This window comes from Leuciscus leuciscus (genome assembly GCF_965113295.1).
Source record: "Leuciscus leuciscus genome assembly, chromosome: 5".
NCBI lineage: Eukaryota > Metazoa > Chordata > Actinopteri > Cypriniformes > Leuciscidae > Leuciscus > Leuciscus leuciscus.
The window spans coordinates 52,278,399-52,295,898 of NC_138729.1; the positions used below are offsets into that span (position 1 = coordinate 52,278,399).

Consider the following 17,500-nt stretch of genomic DNA (forward strand, 5'->3'; position numbering starts at 1 on the left):
TGTGTGTGTGTGTGTGTGTGAGTGTGTGTGAGTGTGTGTGAGTGTGTGTGAGTGTGTGTGTGTGAGTGTGTGTGAGTGTGTGTGTGAGTGTGAGTGTGTGTGAGTGTGTGTGAGTGTGTGTGAGTGTGTGTGAGTGTGTGTGTGTTTAAAGAAAAAAAACCCACAGAGAGTCATATATACAGAGCAACAGACCACAGCGCTGCGACTAAACATAACCTCACGTTACACACACACACACACACACACACACACACACGCGCATGGAAGTCATCAGCGGGTGAGAAGTCAGACATCAGTGTATATCAGTCGTGACCTCTGACCTCCCCAGCTCCCAAAACACACACACACACACACACACACACACTGAATGATTCTCCATATGGTCTTGTAAAGTCTCGATGGCTCTGAGTTTTCTTAAGACATTTTTTGCCTCCGACCCAAGAACTCTGGGTAATCACTTCTAGCAACACTCAGACGTCGCTCCTTCATATATATTTGATCAAATTAGAGATGTTTCTTTAATGGCCAACCACACAGACCGAACTGGGAATATTTTCCATTGTTTTGTTTTTGGTGTGACTAATACTCGCGCGCAATTATAAGAGCGGAGGAAGTTCAGACTCGATTCATAAACACTCTTCTCACGGGCCACTACGATCACACAAACAAACACGCGTTTAAGACGTGTGCATGTTTACACACGTCCATGTTCATGCATTCGTGTCAGAACCGACATATAGAGCCATAATGGTGTTATATGTGTAGAACTGAACCAAAGACTTATTATATATGAACTGAACCAAAAATGAAGTGGTCTGAAATGTGCTGCGTTAAAAGCGTGTGTGTGTGTGTGTGTGTGTGTGTGTGTGTGTGTGTGTGTGTGTGTGTGTGTGTGTGTGTGTGTGTGTGTGTGTGTGTGTGTGTGTGTGTGTGTGTGTGTGTGTGTGTGTGTGTGTGTGTGTGTGTGTGTGTGTGTGTGTGTGTGTGTGTGTGTGTGTGTGTGTGTGTGTGTGTGTGTGTGTGTGTGTGTGAGACTGGGTTTGCATCAAAGAGACGTGGAGAAGCATCTGGGAGCAATAATGCCGCTCTAACCCTTCATTACCAGAACGACTGCGCCTTGAGCTCAGGCCAATGGCAATTTTCTAAATGCATGGTTTTTCCCCCCGTCTTTTCTGTCTTTAATTCACAAAAGGAAAAAAGGAAAGCGTCATTCTGCTCAGAGCGATCCCTCATACAGCGCTTGGGTTTGGAGAAGACGCTTTGAAATGTAAAGATGCGAAACTACTCCACAAGTTACTCACAAAATGATCTGAAACTTTTTAGTAAAGCTCTCGGACATCATTTAGTTGTTACACTCAGAGTATTAATCTGGGGATCTGATGGCCGTAAGATTTCAGCGAATTTCAATGATTTGTAAATTTTCTGTACTCTTATCAAATCGTGATATAGGCTAGTGTGTGTGAATATTAAACCACTAAAATAACTAAAATATGAATCCTGCGTGTCTCTGTGAATCAATGGCGCAGAAACTCAAGTCTTCACGGCAACCCGTCAAAATAAAAGTTCAGTTTAACTTGAGGAAATTGTGACAGAAATATGTTATTGTTGTACAGTAGAATTTGCTAAATCGCAATGTAATAATATTAACACTAACAATTTTTTAATGAATAATCAAGATTTTTCTTTCAATGTTTTACTTTTAACAGTAAAGCTCTGCTGCGCAGCACTTTGTTTGACAAAGTTTAATTTCATATGATTAAAAGATAAATTAAATTAGTTAATGTTTTATGCTTTTCATTTGATGGCAAGAAAAATTTAAATACACAACACAGAATTTCTGAATTAATTAAATATTATAAAAAATTATTAAAAAACAATAATTATTTTTTTATTAATTAAATTCATTAGATATGCTTTTTAATTATAAAAATTTAATTAAGCCATTGAAATGGATTCCAGAAAATTTTAAACAGAATTTTATCAAAATAAAACAGAATTTGAGGGGGAAAAAAATGCATTTCAAAGGGCATTTGACATGTATTGTTTGTTAAACCTTTAATAAATTAAGTTGTAAAAAAAAAAAAGTTTCATAATTTCAATTAATTACACATGCTTACAAAAAAAAAAAACTATTAAAATAAAGTAAAAAAAAAAAAGTGAATACATTTTTTAAAAAAGAATCCAGAAAAAGTAAAAAATAAAAATAAAAACTGGAATTTGGAACAAAATTTAATGGAATTTAGGAAAAAATAAAACTGGATCTGGATCTAGGATCTTTGACTGACTAAAATAGCCTTGTCAAGAACAAAAAAAAGACAGAAAGCTGATATTTGTTATTTAAATATTTTGTCATACAAAGAAGCACATGAATAGGGTTTATTTACTCAAGCCAAACAAACTGATGTAATAAAATATTCAAGACTGTCCGTGCAATTGAATGCAAAGTAAATCCAGTGATGTAGCATTTGGAAAAGCTCCTATGAAAATACTGACACGCTACAAAAAGAAGAAAGAGATTTTCCCCCCAGCGTCGTAAAGCTGAAGGCCTTCTGCTGAGCTAATATGATTAGAAAGAAAAAAGTCGTCTATGGTTGGAGCAGTACGAGAGAGGAGGTCTGGTTTGAGTTGATGGTCCCGAACCCTCTGAACACACACTGATGTCTACAGCAGCGACGGCTCTGCTAAACACATTAACCCCTCAGTGTCCCGCTCTAAAGTCTGCAGGCAAACAGCCTCACACCAGGACGACCTCGACCCCCCCATAGCCAAGGTCAAGCGCTGACTATACCTGCACTTCTGCATCCGTGTGCTCGCTCTTATCTGGCAGGCGTTAAAGGGTTCGTTCACCCAAAGTTCTGTCAGTAATGACTCTCCCTCATGTTGTTCAACCCCGTCAGACTCTCGTTCATCTTCGGAACACAAATGAAGATATTTCTGATTAAATCTGAGAGCTGTCTCACTCCTCCATAGGCTTCTCTGTTACTGAAACTTGCCGGTCCAGAAAGTTAGTAAAGACAATGTTTAAAATAGTCCAGTGGCTCAACCTTAAGTTTATCAAGCGACGAGAATACTTTCTGTGCGCAAAAACAAACAAAAATAACGACTTTATTCAACCTTCTCTTCTCTTCCATGTCGTTCTCCTAAGCTGTAGACGTAGTGTAACAGCGCAGCGCTTCTGGGTTGTACGTGGGCTGGGCGATAAAACGATAACGATATATATCGCGATAGACACGTAATCAATATCAATAAAAAATGCGTGCGATAATTTTTTCTTTTTCTTCGTCGGACGAAACCAGAGGTTGCGAAGCAAGTTTGGTTGCATGAAAAAAGGCACTCACTCTCTGGTAACCTAGCAACGTAGGGGGTGACACGCTAACACCGTGTGCTAACTACACGCGACGCCATGACGTGATAAAATCCCTCTTCTCCATGTTAATGAGAGTGTGTGTCCTAACCAGCCGCGACGGCGACACACAGCGATTCTAGTTTAGAAACGGTTTCTATTTTTCTGCGACGTCGCGCTGGAACAACAAACACAAAGTGTGGCGATGATAATCTCAGGTGCTGTTTATGTGCTTTATTTAATGTTAAAAGCGTGTCATGTGACTCTGAATATCATTTAGTGCTCCAGCTTTGTGGCTGTAAAAGCAACAGTGGATAATTCACCTCAGATCATGAAATTAAACAAATGGAACAAGAACGTTCAAACTGTGAACAAACAAGTGTGTTATTTGACAAAGATTGTTTTAGTAACTCAGTAGCCTATGTGTTTTTAATAATGGTGTAATATTTGTGAATTTGATTATGTAGGGACTTATCCATTTTGTGCCGTCGAGATTACTCTCTGGTGCTGTGCACTCGCCGCGAGACTCCGCCCACACGCTGTTCTGATTGGCTGTGATTTTTGATTGTGGCGTCTCATAGTCGTATAACGATATATATCGCGATAGACGTAATCAATATCAATAAAAAATGCGGTCGGTCATGTAACAGTATGGTTGCGCCATATCGTTGTCTCGTGTTAGATTCTTCAGTAACAACCGCCGTGGAGTGATCAGTGGAAACCGGACGTCGACGTCACTTCAGTGGTTTGGGAAAAGCATGTAAAAGTCCTGCAGAATGCGATGCATAAGGCTGTAGTGTAACGACGCCCGGTTCCAGGAATGCACTCATATTTTGTTGGTAGTACCAGTTTACAACAATTATTAGTCAACACTAAGTTGTCAACACTTAGAATTTTTTTTTATAAAAAATGTTGGATATACTGGCTTTCTGCCAGGACTTTTACGGGCTTTTCCCAAATATCGGAAGTGACGTCGGCGTCCGGGTTAGCGGTAGCATTAGCCATCAGGCAAGTGTTATTTAAATAAACTCCTGATGTACTTGCAAACTTTCCAATGCCTCGTTTTATGAGTACAGAACCTATTTGTCTACTGTAGAAGTTTGGTACCATTCTGGGCATTATTAGTGGAGTAATTTACCAGATACGGCCTTGGATCCATTAGCGCCTGCACTAAACCATCCGGCTGATGTCTCTAAATAAGCTCTAACTTTAATAATGTTCGACCAAGGGAGAAAAGGCTTCTGGGGGGAGTTTGGCTCGAGGTCATGGTGCAAAGGACTCTAGGTTGATTTTACTCTGAACATTCCCTTTAAGGTTGAGCCACTGTAGTCACTTGGACTATTTTAACGGTGTCTTTACTACCTTTCTGGGCCTTGAAAGTGTCCGTGAGGTTGCTGTCAGAAAGTGTCGGATTTCATCAAAAATATCTTAATTTGTGTTCTGAAGATGAACGAAAGTCTTACTGGTTTGGAACGACATGAAGGTGAATAATTACTGACAGAACTTTCATTTTTGGGTGAACTAACCCTTGAAGCAAACATTGCATAATGCACGTACTTGCACAGAATATTTTCCAGGACTTCATCTCTGTGCGCTTGTGTCTTTAAAGTTTGTTTCACCGACTTACATTTGTGCACGCTTCTGTACATCGCATTCAAGGTAAACATCTCATCAGTTCATGAAAGACTTTAGAGTGTGTTTTGGGTTCGCAGACGGAAATAAAACCGAGCCAGAATGAACTGAACACACTGAACTCTATGATTGGCTCCCTCATAAAGAACACGAATGTTCCCGGCGGCCCGCAGGAGTTTAATGAGAGGACGATGGTGTCGCAGACAGAGGCTTTTTCTGCCGCTTCACAGTCGAAACACGGCCGTTCAGCGTCTCTGAGAGCAGGTTTACAACGTTTCCATTCTCTCATGCTAAATATATTAATGTAATAATACAGTGTTTCCCACAGGATTGTGTGAGTGTATGTGGGGGGGAGGGATCACTTTACTGAGAGAGTTGCACTGGATACGGTTTTATGCATTGCATGTTTTATTTGCTAAATTCACAAACCAGATTTCAAATAAAACTTTTTTTTTGATAGAAAAAGGTCAAACTTAAACCCAATAGTGCATGTGATTATATAAACTAATAATCAATTTACATGAGCAAAATAAAAATGAAAAACCTGAAAAAAGTTTGTTTTCCAAGTAAAGATCCTTATTGTTTAGTAAAGATGTTTACATAATTATTTTAACTGGAAAAATCTATTTGCATGAGAGAAAAAATGCAAAATGTTTATTTAATTTATTCATTTAATCATACGCACTAATCTGTTAAATTTTACATCTAAGATCTGCTACATTGGTTTAATTTCCAAAAAAAAAAAAAATTTTGAATAGTTAAATTTGAAGTTAAAATATTTGTACAAAATGAACAATTAAATTAATGCTGTTTATTTAATTTATCATTCAGTTAATTAATCATATGCGCATTCACTGTTAAACTTGACATCTAATAAAAAATTAAAAAATTGGTGTATTATCCAGTTAAAATGTTTTTAAAAAATTAAAATGTAACGAATTTATTATTAATTTAATGAATTATATGCACTGTTAAATTTGACATCTAAATTTGTTAATTTTATAAAAAAAATTAAAAAAATTGTGAGTTATCCAGTTAAAATTGTTTTTTTTATTTAACTATTTAATTTATTATAAATTATATGCACTGTTAAATTTGACATCTAAATGTGTTAAATTTGTAAAAAATTATTATTATTATTTTTATTTTCCAGTTAAAATATGCAAGCGTCCTTAAAACAAGACAAAAATATCCACAAAGAATTTTTTTCAGTGCAACATTGAGGACTTCAGGACTGCTGAGCCAGCTCCTCGCTCGAGTCCGAGAGGAGAAACCGTAGCTAAAGCAAACACAGTCACCACCCAGAGCTCCTCCCGTGACACACACACACACACACACACCACATCACTGCAAACCACAAGAACGGGTGGAGATTCAATAGAGAAAAAAAGAATCTGAAACGACTTGATTTTTACATAAAAAAAGCATTGCTTGGTGGTTTTTTTATACTGTACTTCATGTCTGGAGCAGAAACGCTGAAAACACACACGCTGAACTGTAATGCTCAGTGTCAGAGGTTTATCATGTTTAAGTGAAACTACAGTACACTGCCGTTTAAAGGTTTTTGATCAGTAAGATTTTTTATGTTTTTAAAAGAGTCTCTTCTGCTCACCAAGGCTGCGTTTATTTGATTAAAAATACAAGAAAAACAGTAAAAAATTATTAAAATGTAAATCATCTGTTTTCTATGTGAATATCTAGTAAAGTGTAATTTATTCCTGTGATCAAAGCTGAATTTTCAGCATCATTACTCCAGTCTTCAGTGTCACATAATGAATAGTGAATAGAAAGTTCAAAAGAACAGCATTTATTTGAAATAAAATCTTTTGTAACATTTTAAATGTCTTTACAGTCACTCATTAAATTACTGATCAATTTAATTCATCCTTGATTAATAAAAGTATTGTTTTCTTTTATTTATTTCCCCCCAAAAATAAAATAACACAACTCTTACTGACCCCAAACTTTTGACCGGTAGTGTTTAATGTTACAAAAGCTTTCTATCTCAGATAAATGCTGTTCTTTTGCACTTTCCATTCATCAAAGAATCCTGAAATAAAACTGTTTTCAACACTGATAATAATCATAAATGTTTCTTGATCATCAAATCATCATATTAGAATGATTTCTGAAGGATCATGTGACACTGAAGACTGGAGTAATGATGCTGAAAATTCAGCTTTGATCACAGGAATAAATTACACTTTACTAGATGTTCACATAGAAAACAGATGATTTACATTGTAATAATATTTCATAATATTACTGGGGTTTTTTGTATTTTTAATCACAGCCTTGGTGAGCAGAAGAGACTCTAAACTTTTAAATGGCAATGTAACTAGTAAGATTATCATAAGCTTTATACTATTTCCATTCCCACACTTTAACCATCACAGTTACAGTGTTAAAGCTGGAGACTGGAGACGCTTCCGTAGTTTCTCCGACTGGTGATGGAGCGTCTTTATGTGGGTCGAGCTCTGCTGCCTCCCACATCAAATCTGGTCCTGATTTCAGCTCAGTTGCCCAACGTTTAAGTGTGTGTGTGTGTGTGTGTGTGTGTGGGAGAACGGGGGGGTCGTCCAGCATAAAGGCCTCTTTATTCACGCCGGACAGGGAAAGGAAATCGGCTTCAGAAGGAAAAACACAGTCCCGCACATCTGGAGTTATTACAGGCCCACCGTCATGCCAAGAAACTCCGACATTCCTGCAGCGCTACAAAGCCACGCAACTCACACACACACACACACACTCATGCATTTGGCAGACGCTTTTATCCAAAGCGACGTACATTGCATTTCAAGCTACACATTTACATTCTTATCAGTTCTTGCTTTCCCTGGGAATCGAACCCATGACCTTAGCGTTGCAAGCGTCAACGCTCTACTGTTTGAGCTACAGGAAAGCTCACACACATCTGATGATCTTAACACACACATTCATTTACACACACACACTCACACACACATACTCATACTCTCTCACACACACACACACACACACACACACACACACACACACACACACACACACACACACACACACGCACGCACGCACACGCACACGCGCACACACACACGCTCACTCACACACACACACACACGCATTTTCCACCCGAAACGATCCCGCTAGAAAGAATTAAAAGAATTTATAGGGCCATAATTTTAATTTAAGAATTCACCAGGACATAAATACTATAGATGCAGTCAAGTACATGTACAGAATCATGACCAGTGACACACACACACACACACATACACTCACACACATACACTCACTCAGACTTACACACGCTCACACATGCGCATTTTCCACCCGAAATGATCCCGCTATAACCCCCCCCAACCACCCTCCCTGAAAGTGACACAACACATGCGGCAAATTAATGCGCTTCACTTCCTGTTGACCTTTGACCATCAACTTCCTGCTGCCACCCTAAAAAAAGCAGGACCGAAACCCAGACGAGGGAAGAGGAGCTAAGCCCCGCCTCCTTCTCCTTCTCCGCTCCCTCACTCGCTCACTGGTGGAGTCAGTGACCAGTCGTGTGCCACGTCAAGCCTGCGAGTCCACGCATCGAGGCGCTCACCAGACACCGGCTGGATGATAGGGAATGTGTTCGGGAACGCCATGCGGAGCAATGGGAAGAGTCTACAGCTGAGACGTCCAGAGTCAAGGAAAACTGAGACATACTGGGAAAACTGGCACTCAGGAGGACAAACAGCAGGAGATGAGGTGCAGTATATTCACCGCCGTCTGGAGGATGTTTTACATTTAGAGGCGATTCATATTCATATTTCCAGCTCATCTGTTGATAATTGTACAGCAGAACTTTAAAGATAAAGCTTCAGATCATCAGATGTGAAATGAGTGTGTGTGATTTATCAAAGTCAGGTTACAAAATCAATCACTAAATAACCAGAAATCTATATAAAGCTGATAGATAGATAGATAGATAGATAGATAGATAGATAGATAGATAGATAGATATATGGATGGATAGATAAAATGTATTGATCTAATCAAATTAATAAATATATATATATATAGCCATATATTTTTATTTGATAATTCAAAATTAATCACTAAATAACCAGAAACTTATAGGTAGATGGATTTTTTTCTTTTTTTCTAATGACCAGAAACATCAGTCGTATGCATCAAAGTAGTACACTTTGAAGTTAATTAGAGCCATAGATGAAATATTTAAAACAGAAAACACAGAATTTGGTTAAAATAAATAAATAAATAAAGCTGAATTTAAGAGGGAAAATGCATTTCAAAGGGCCTGAACATGTAATGTTTGTTAAAATTGTAATAAATTGTACTAGTTTCATGATTTCCGTTAATTAGACATGCTTACTAAAATTTAATTTAACTATTAAAATAAAGTTTTTAAAAAATTCAACAACAAAAAATCGGAATTTGGAACAAAATAAAACGGAATTTGGGAAAAAATAAAACTATATAATGTATATGTATATATAAAGGTGGAAGAAATGATTTTGCGGCCCGCACTAAACCCGTTACGTGCAGCAGAGTTTTAGGGAATTTCTGAGTGAAACCTGAAACCACAGGGAACGCATCATCACTCTCCCCGGAAAACGGGAAGCATCCAATCAGAACGCATCATCTTCCTCATCATCATCATCATGTGTGTCTCACCTCCATATTCTGCCTGTTTCAGACTCCATCATCATCATCATCATCATCATCATCATCATCAGACTCGCACCGGATCGCCCGTCACGCCTGCCCAGTGTTCAGACTACCTGTTCAGGTCGTAGTGTTTGTACAGTAGTCTGCACATTGGTTAGGCTGGACGGGGAAGCTCAAGAAGGATGAAGAATCATCATCATCATCATCATCATCAGAGGTTCAGTAGACATGTGTTTGTGTCCATGATGTAATCAAGGAATAAAGTATACGTGTGCAAAGAGTGTCGTTTTATCTCAACTTATTACATCTGTGTGTGTGTTTCTCCAGACTCTGAGGCAATAGCATAGAGTTATAAAATTTATTTGATTAGAAATGACTTTTGACTACAGACAAAATTGAGACATTGTCGAGAAACTCGTCTAATGATAATATTCCTCAGAGGAAACTTTAGGAGAAACAACTGGGATTTGAAAGCGATTATTTTTCCCTTATATTTATATATTTCCTTTATATATATATTTTCATCTGTATCTGATTAAAAAAGATAATAATAATAATAATAACTCATCATTATCATTGTGACGAACAGAGGTTCAGTAGACGACAGTAGAAATAATGTGTTCATGTAAATGTAATCAATGAATAAAGTTTACGTGTGCAAAGTGTGAAGAGTGTCGTTTTATCTTAAAGGTGCACTGTGTGATTTTTAGCAGCATCTAGTGGTGAGGTTGTGAATTGCACCCAACAGAAGTTATGGTGGCCGACAGGAAGTGATGTCGTCGTCTGAGACAGCAGAGAGTAGCAATGCGGTTTCTTTACAAAGATAAATTAAGAAATTAGGTTTACTTAATTATTCAATAAAACAATGTTATTGTGATTATTATTGTCACCTGTTCATCATTGTGTCAGTGTTTTATTCGCTGACTTTAGCTTTAGCTTCTTATCATGAAGAACAACATAGTGACGAAACACGTTTGTCCGTTCAGGGCCACCGTAGAAACATGTCTGCACATTTCAATGTAATAAAAACATAACGGTTCATTATGTACGGTCTTTATACACCCCTGAAGACAGTATTGTATATGATATTTACATTTATTCTTTTATCCAAAGCGACTTACAAATATTGCATTTCTGTGAACAGATCCTCCTAAATATTACACACTGCAGCTTTAACTGATTACATCACCGTCTCAGAGTTACTCCTACACTTCCAGACTCCAGCGAGTCGAGAGTATAGAGCTATAAAATGAATTTAATTAGAAGTGTTTCGAGTATCGCTGACTTCTGACTGCAGACTTTGGTATTTTGGAGATCTGAAACTCGTCTAATGATGATATTCCTCGTAGGTTTAGGAGAAACGACTGGGATTCTCTTCCTCTTGTGTTTTCATCTGGATCTGGTTAATACGAGCGAGTCGAGAACGAAGACGAACCGCGTCTCGGATGAAGATCTTTCACACGCTTGCAAACATCCAGACAAATGAAAACCAGACGAGTGTGTTTCTACTTAAGACCTTTCCTGGATCACAGAGTTTCCTGATCCGATGCCTTTACTTCTGCACACACACACACACACACACACACACACACACACACACACACACTCTCTCTCACACACACTCACACACACTCTCTCTCTCTCTCTCTCTCTCTCTCTCTCTCTCTCTCTCTCTCTCTCTCTCTCTCTCTCTCACTCACACACACACACACACACACACACACTCTCTCTCTCTCTCTCTCTCTCTCTCTCTCTCTCTCTCTCTCACACACACACACACACACTTTCTCTCTCTCTTTCTCTCTCACACACACTCTCTCTCACACACACACACACACACACACACACACACACACACACATACTAACCTGACCCCTAAACCTACCCATCACACAGGGATCTGTGTTAGGCCCTCTGTTATTCTCAATATATATGATGCCACTTGGAAATATTATAAGGAAACATGGAATTAGTTTCCATTGTTATGCTGATGACACTCAAATATATATTTCATCAAGGCCGGATGAAAACGCTAAATTTTCCAAATTGACAGAGTGTGTTAAAGATATAAAAGATTGGATGACGCGTAATTTTCTTTTATTAAATCCAGACAAGACAGAGGTAATACTTATCGGTTCAAAAAACCGCCCACAAAACCTCGCACAATACAACTTTAACATCATAGGATGTCCTGTTACTTTATCCTCTACAGTAAAAGACCTGGGTGTTATACTCGATTGCAACCTGTCTTTTGAAAATCATATTTCATATGTTACAAAAACAGCCTTTTTCCACCTTAGAAACATTGCTAAGCTACGTAATATGCTATCAGTTTCTGATGCAGAAAAGTTAGTTCATGCATTCATGACCTCGAGACTGGATTACTGTAATGCTTTATTAGCTGGTTGTCCTGCATCCTCAATAAACAAGCTACAGTTAGTCCAAAATGCCGCCGCTAGAGTTCTTACGAGATCAAGAAAATATGATCATATAACACCGATTTTATCATCACTGCATTGGTTACCTATAAAGCTCCGTATTAATTATAAGGTATTGCTACTGACTTATAAAGCCCTAAACGGCTTAGCTCCAGTCTATTTAACGGATCTTCTATCGCCCTATAATCCATCGTGCTCTTTAAGATCACTAAATTCAAGGCTTTTGGTCATACCTAGGATATCCAGAACCACCAAAGGAGGGAGAGCATTTTCACATTTGGCTCCAAAACTCTGGAATAGACTTCCTGATACTGTTCGTTGCTCAGACTCGCTCTCCCAGTTTAAAACTAGATTAAAGTCGCATCTCTTCAGCCAGGCATTCATATAATCCTACAGTTCAAACTACAATCCGGCCTCTAGCTCATAAATGCCAGAGGAGAACTGGCCCCCGACTGAGCCTGGGTTCTCCCAAGGTTTTTTTTCTCCATTAGGTCACCTGATGGAGTTTTAGGACACCATTAGGTCACTTGATGGAGTTTTTCGGTTCCTTGCCACTGTTGCCTTTGGCTTGCTCAGTTGGGGATATTTTGGGGATATTTAATTTAATTTTATCAATCAATAAATTCCTCTTGAAACAAACTTTGTTGTATTATTTTAATTTAATACTGTGAAGCTGCTTTGATACAATCTGTATTGTGAAAAGCGCTATACAAATAAACTTGACTTGACACACACACACACACACACACACACACTAACCTGACCCCTAAACCTACCCATCACACACACACACACACACACACACATACTAACCTGACCCCTAAACCTACCCATCACACACACACACACACACACACACACACACACACACACACACATACTAACCTGACCCCTAAACCTACCCATCACACAAAACTTTCAGCATTTACTTTCAGTACACACACCAGCGCCTGACAGAACCCTTGTGTTGTTCTCTCGTTGAGTGTAGAAAAAGTGTTTGTTTATTTCAGCACTTCACACAACATCACACACACACACACATCTTAAAAACATGCCGCTCAAGGTTTGAGATGCTGTAAAAACGACACAATACACAACACAACGGCCAAAAACGACCATCTGACACACACACACACTATTAAAATGGCCTCCATCATGATTTAAATATAGTTTGTGAACCAAATTGTATTAAAAAATCTGACAATCAGCTTTAAATATCTATGATGTGTCTTCATGTAGAAAGCATGAGTGTGTGTGTGTGTGTGTGTGTGTGTGTGTGTGTGTGTGTGTGTGTGTGTGTGTGTGTGTGTGTGTGTGTGTGTGTGTGTGTGTGTGGACGTTTGATTGACAGGCCATTGAGGCCATCGCAGGGTTTCTGGTTCATTTGCTTCCAGGGTTTTCTTCATTCATGTCTTTCGTGAGTCACTGTGTGTGTGTGTGTGTGTGTGTGTGTGTGTGTGTGTGTGTGTGTGATAATAGGAAGCAGATCTAGTATCACCAGCGCTGCCTGTTTCCCCAAGAACACCAGTGTGTGTGTGTGTGTGTGTGTGTGTGTGTGTGTGTGTGTGTGTGTGTGTGTGTGTGTGTGTGTGTTTGAGGACGCGTCTCTATAGAGATTCATCTGCACTGAGACGATTCAGGAAGTGATGTCACTGAGACGCTTGTTGATCATTTAGACAGAGAGTGATGTGGGTCTCGACCTCGGCGGAGAGGAAAACGTGTGTGTGTGTGTTTGAGGACTCGTCGTGTTCACACACACTCATGGAAGTGTTTCTGCTGCTCTTTGAGCTCATTAGTGAGTGTTTTACTTCTGAGTCGGACTGTGTTAGTTTTGGGGCTCTGAGTGCTGGGAAACTGACATCGCCAGTCCACGGTAAAATAAATACATGAGAGAGTGTGAGTGTGTGTGATGGAGACTTTGTGTTCACAGACAGATGAAAGTGGACACACACACACACACACACACACACACACACACACACACACACACACACACACACACACACCCTCGCTGTCTCTGCCCCACATGCTCCTAGTTAGACTGACCTAAACCAGCTAACCACACACACACACACACTTTCACACACACACACACACACACACACACACACACACACACACACACACACACACACACACACACACACACACACACACACACACACACACACACACACACACACACACTTTCACACACACACACACACACACACACACACACACACACACACACACACTCTCTCTCACTCTCTCTCTCTCACACACACACACACACACACACACACACACACACTCGTCAAGAGAGGGCTGCTCCTCATAAAACCATTAACTTTCAAAGAAATAGTGTGTGTGTGTGTGGCAGGTCAGGCTCTGGTATGCACATGTGTGTGCCAGCTTTACACGATCCCTAGTGAGAACCCTAACCTAGAAAGCATTTCAAAGTCAACAGAATGCTCTAAAAATACTATAAATATACATATGCTTACACAACCAATAAAAAGTTTACAATGTTTTGTTTAAAAAAAAGTCTCTTCTGCTCACCAGCATTTATTTAATCAAATATTATTCTAATGTAAATCATCAGTTTTCTATGTGAATATATAGTAAAGTGTAATTTATATCCTGTGATCAAAGCTGAATTTTCAGCATCATTACTCCAGTCTTCAGTGTCACATGATCCTTCAGAAATCATTCTAATATGATGATTTGATGATCAAGAAACATTTCTGATTATTATCAGTGTTAACACAGTTGTACTGCTTCAGATTTCTGTGAAAAACCTAATATAATACAAAAACAAAACTTTTTTTATTGCAAAAGGATGCATTAAATTGGTCAAAAGTGACAGTAAAGACATGTATAATGTTACAAAAGATTATATTTCAAATAAATGCTGTTCTTTTGAACTTTCTATTCATCAAATAATCCTGAAAAAAAAAAAATATATATATCACAGTTTCCACAAGCACAACTGTTTTCAACATTGATAATAATCATAAATGTTTCTTGAGCATCAAATCCTCATATTAGAATGATTTGTGAAGGATCATGTGACACTGAAGACTGGAGTAATGATGCTGAAAATTCAGCTTTGATCACAGGAATAAATTAAACATTTCTATATATTCACATAGAAAACAGCTGTTTTAAAATATTTCGCAATATTACTGTTTTTACTCTATTTTCAATAGTCCTTTTTCTTCATAAATATTCACCCCCACCAACCATGGCGATCGAAACATGATTGAGCTTAAAATGTAACAAGCATCATCATCCTGTAACGTTTTTTAGTTTTTTTGCTTTTCCTCTCTGAAAGACTGAGCATGGGAAAACCTCTCGGATCCTGCAAGCTTCATTTAGCAGGAAAACCTTCCAGTGCTGGAAAACTCTCCGGCCAGAAACACGGCGAGGGGAAAAAGAGAGTCAAGTCAGCAGAAACGGCTTAAAAATAACCGAATTGAGATCATTTATTTTCTATTGCGGAAAACTGATATAAATAATTCCACATAAAAGCGTGGCGTTAAAGCTGAAGGGAGTAATGATTGGTGAGAAGCCGTCGCGCCGGCGCCGGTGTTCGAGCGAAGCTCACGGGACGCTCCGAGGCACATCTCCAACGTAAATCAAGACGATGTTGCTTTAACTTTGATGCAAACGATCAGTTGTGATGCGGTTATGAGACAATAATGTTGATTTGAAGAGCTGAGTTGAAAAGAATAATACAGAATCGTCCCGTATTCTACATAGACTCATTCACAGGTGAATAAACAAATAAGGATTTTGTAGTGTGGATTATACTAATAGTAATTATAATACTATAATCAATGGAGAAGTTCAGCTGCTCATGATTGTGTGCTTTTTAAGGTATAGGCCTATTGTTTTTTTTGGGATAATCTCATATAGATATTTTTAATATCATAATTTTTCAGCAGGAATATTAGGCTGCTGTCACTTTAAGACCTGACGCACTGATCCATTATACTGATACACATGCGTTTTCACTTGAAACACATGACTGACTTAGATTTTTATTGGATAATCTCTTAATATAATATTCCATACAGTGTCAAAACTTGGTAGACAGGAAACTATTATATTTGTAGACGGTATTAGACAGATTAATGAATAATTATCATTTATGTTATTTATTAATTTATTGTTTAAATCATATATATGCGAAATAAACTATGATTCTATCTGTCATACACAATTTATGACATTTAAAAACAATTTTTTTAAGTTACCAGCCACTCAGCATTTACACTGTCCACAATTTTGACATCAATACCACAGGGAAAAACTGTCATATAGATATTTTTTTAATATCATCATAATTTTTCAGCAGGTTTATTAGGCTGCTGTCACTTTAAGACCTGACGCACTGATCCAATATACTGTTACACAGGCGTTCTCTTTCTCAGCTGTTTACATTCACTGAAAACACAACTGACTGTGTTTTTGGGGGGATAATCTCTTAATATAATATTCCATACATTGTCAGAACTTGGTAGACAGAAAACTATTATATTTGTAGACGATATTAGACAGATTAATTAATAATTATAATTAATGTTATTTATTAATTTATTATATGCATAATAAATGATGATTTCATCTGTCATACACAATTTATGGAATTAAAAAAAAAAGTTTAAAAAGTGCTCAATTATTTAAATAAAAATGGGACCAATAGTCATCATTTAAGTAGTAAATAAATTAACAATTTAAAAATGATCCCATCCACGCAGAATTGTCAAAAACATGATTACTGGTTCAGACCAACATATACTGAAGAGTTATGTAGAAATAAATAAACATTTGTTTGGTTTGAAGATCCTAAACGACCCGATACAGCGAAACCAGAACAAAACTCTCAATCTGAAAGCAGAAACATGGCAAACGTCTCACCTCGTCATCCTTGTACCAGGACAGCGACTCGGCCGTCAGGACGAACCAGTACTCTTTAGCGCCGCCCTTCATGATGCCGATGTTATTAATGGTCAGCCAGCCCTTCCTGATCACCTGGAACACACACACACACACACACACACGTCGTGTGTATTACTGCATAATGCTCAGTGTAGTGTCACTGCACACTGTCAAACACAAGAATCTGTGTGTGATGATGAACACTTATAAACCCACACATACCACAAATTAATCAGACACCAGATATATATTTCACTAGTGAGATCAGGACACCGTAGTTCATTTATGTAAGTGAGGAGAACAAAATAAAGTAAACTGTGACATATTATACACAAATATTCTTCATACAGTAAATAAATAAAAAAATTGGGTCCAAAAATGATTGGGACACTTTGAGCTGATCATGTTTTGCTGAAGTGTTTTGTCTTTAATTGCTAATGCTCTTTTTACACACAGACTGAACAAAATGAAGCATTGCTTGGTGATTGGTTGAGCTAAACTGGTATTA

General features: G+C 38.1%; 1 protein-coding gene across 10 annotated transcripts in view; it reads right to left on the reverse strand.

The window, feature by feature from the left end:
* Positions 1–17,500, reverse strand: part of dnm1a (dynamin 1a) — a gene marked incomplete at its 3' end in the record, with an annotated part of 103,095 nt that overhangs the window by 29,056 nt on the left and 56,539 nt on the right. For all 10 annotated transcript variants that reach the window (XR_014206336.1, XR_014206337.1, XR_014206338.1 and 7 more), the window contains exon 15: positions 16,972–17,085. Coding sequence is in view for 5 of the 10 variants with exons in the window: in XM_082171223.1 (XP_082027349.1) it covers positions 16,972–17,085 (114 nt within the window). The remainder of the gene's footprint in view (positions 1–16,971; positions 17,086–17,500) is intronic.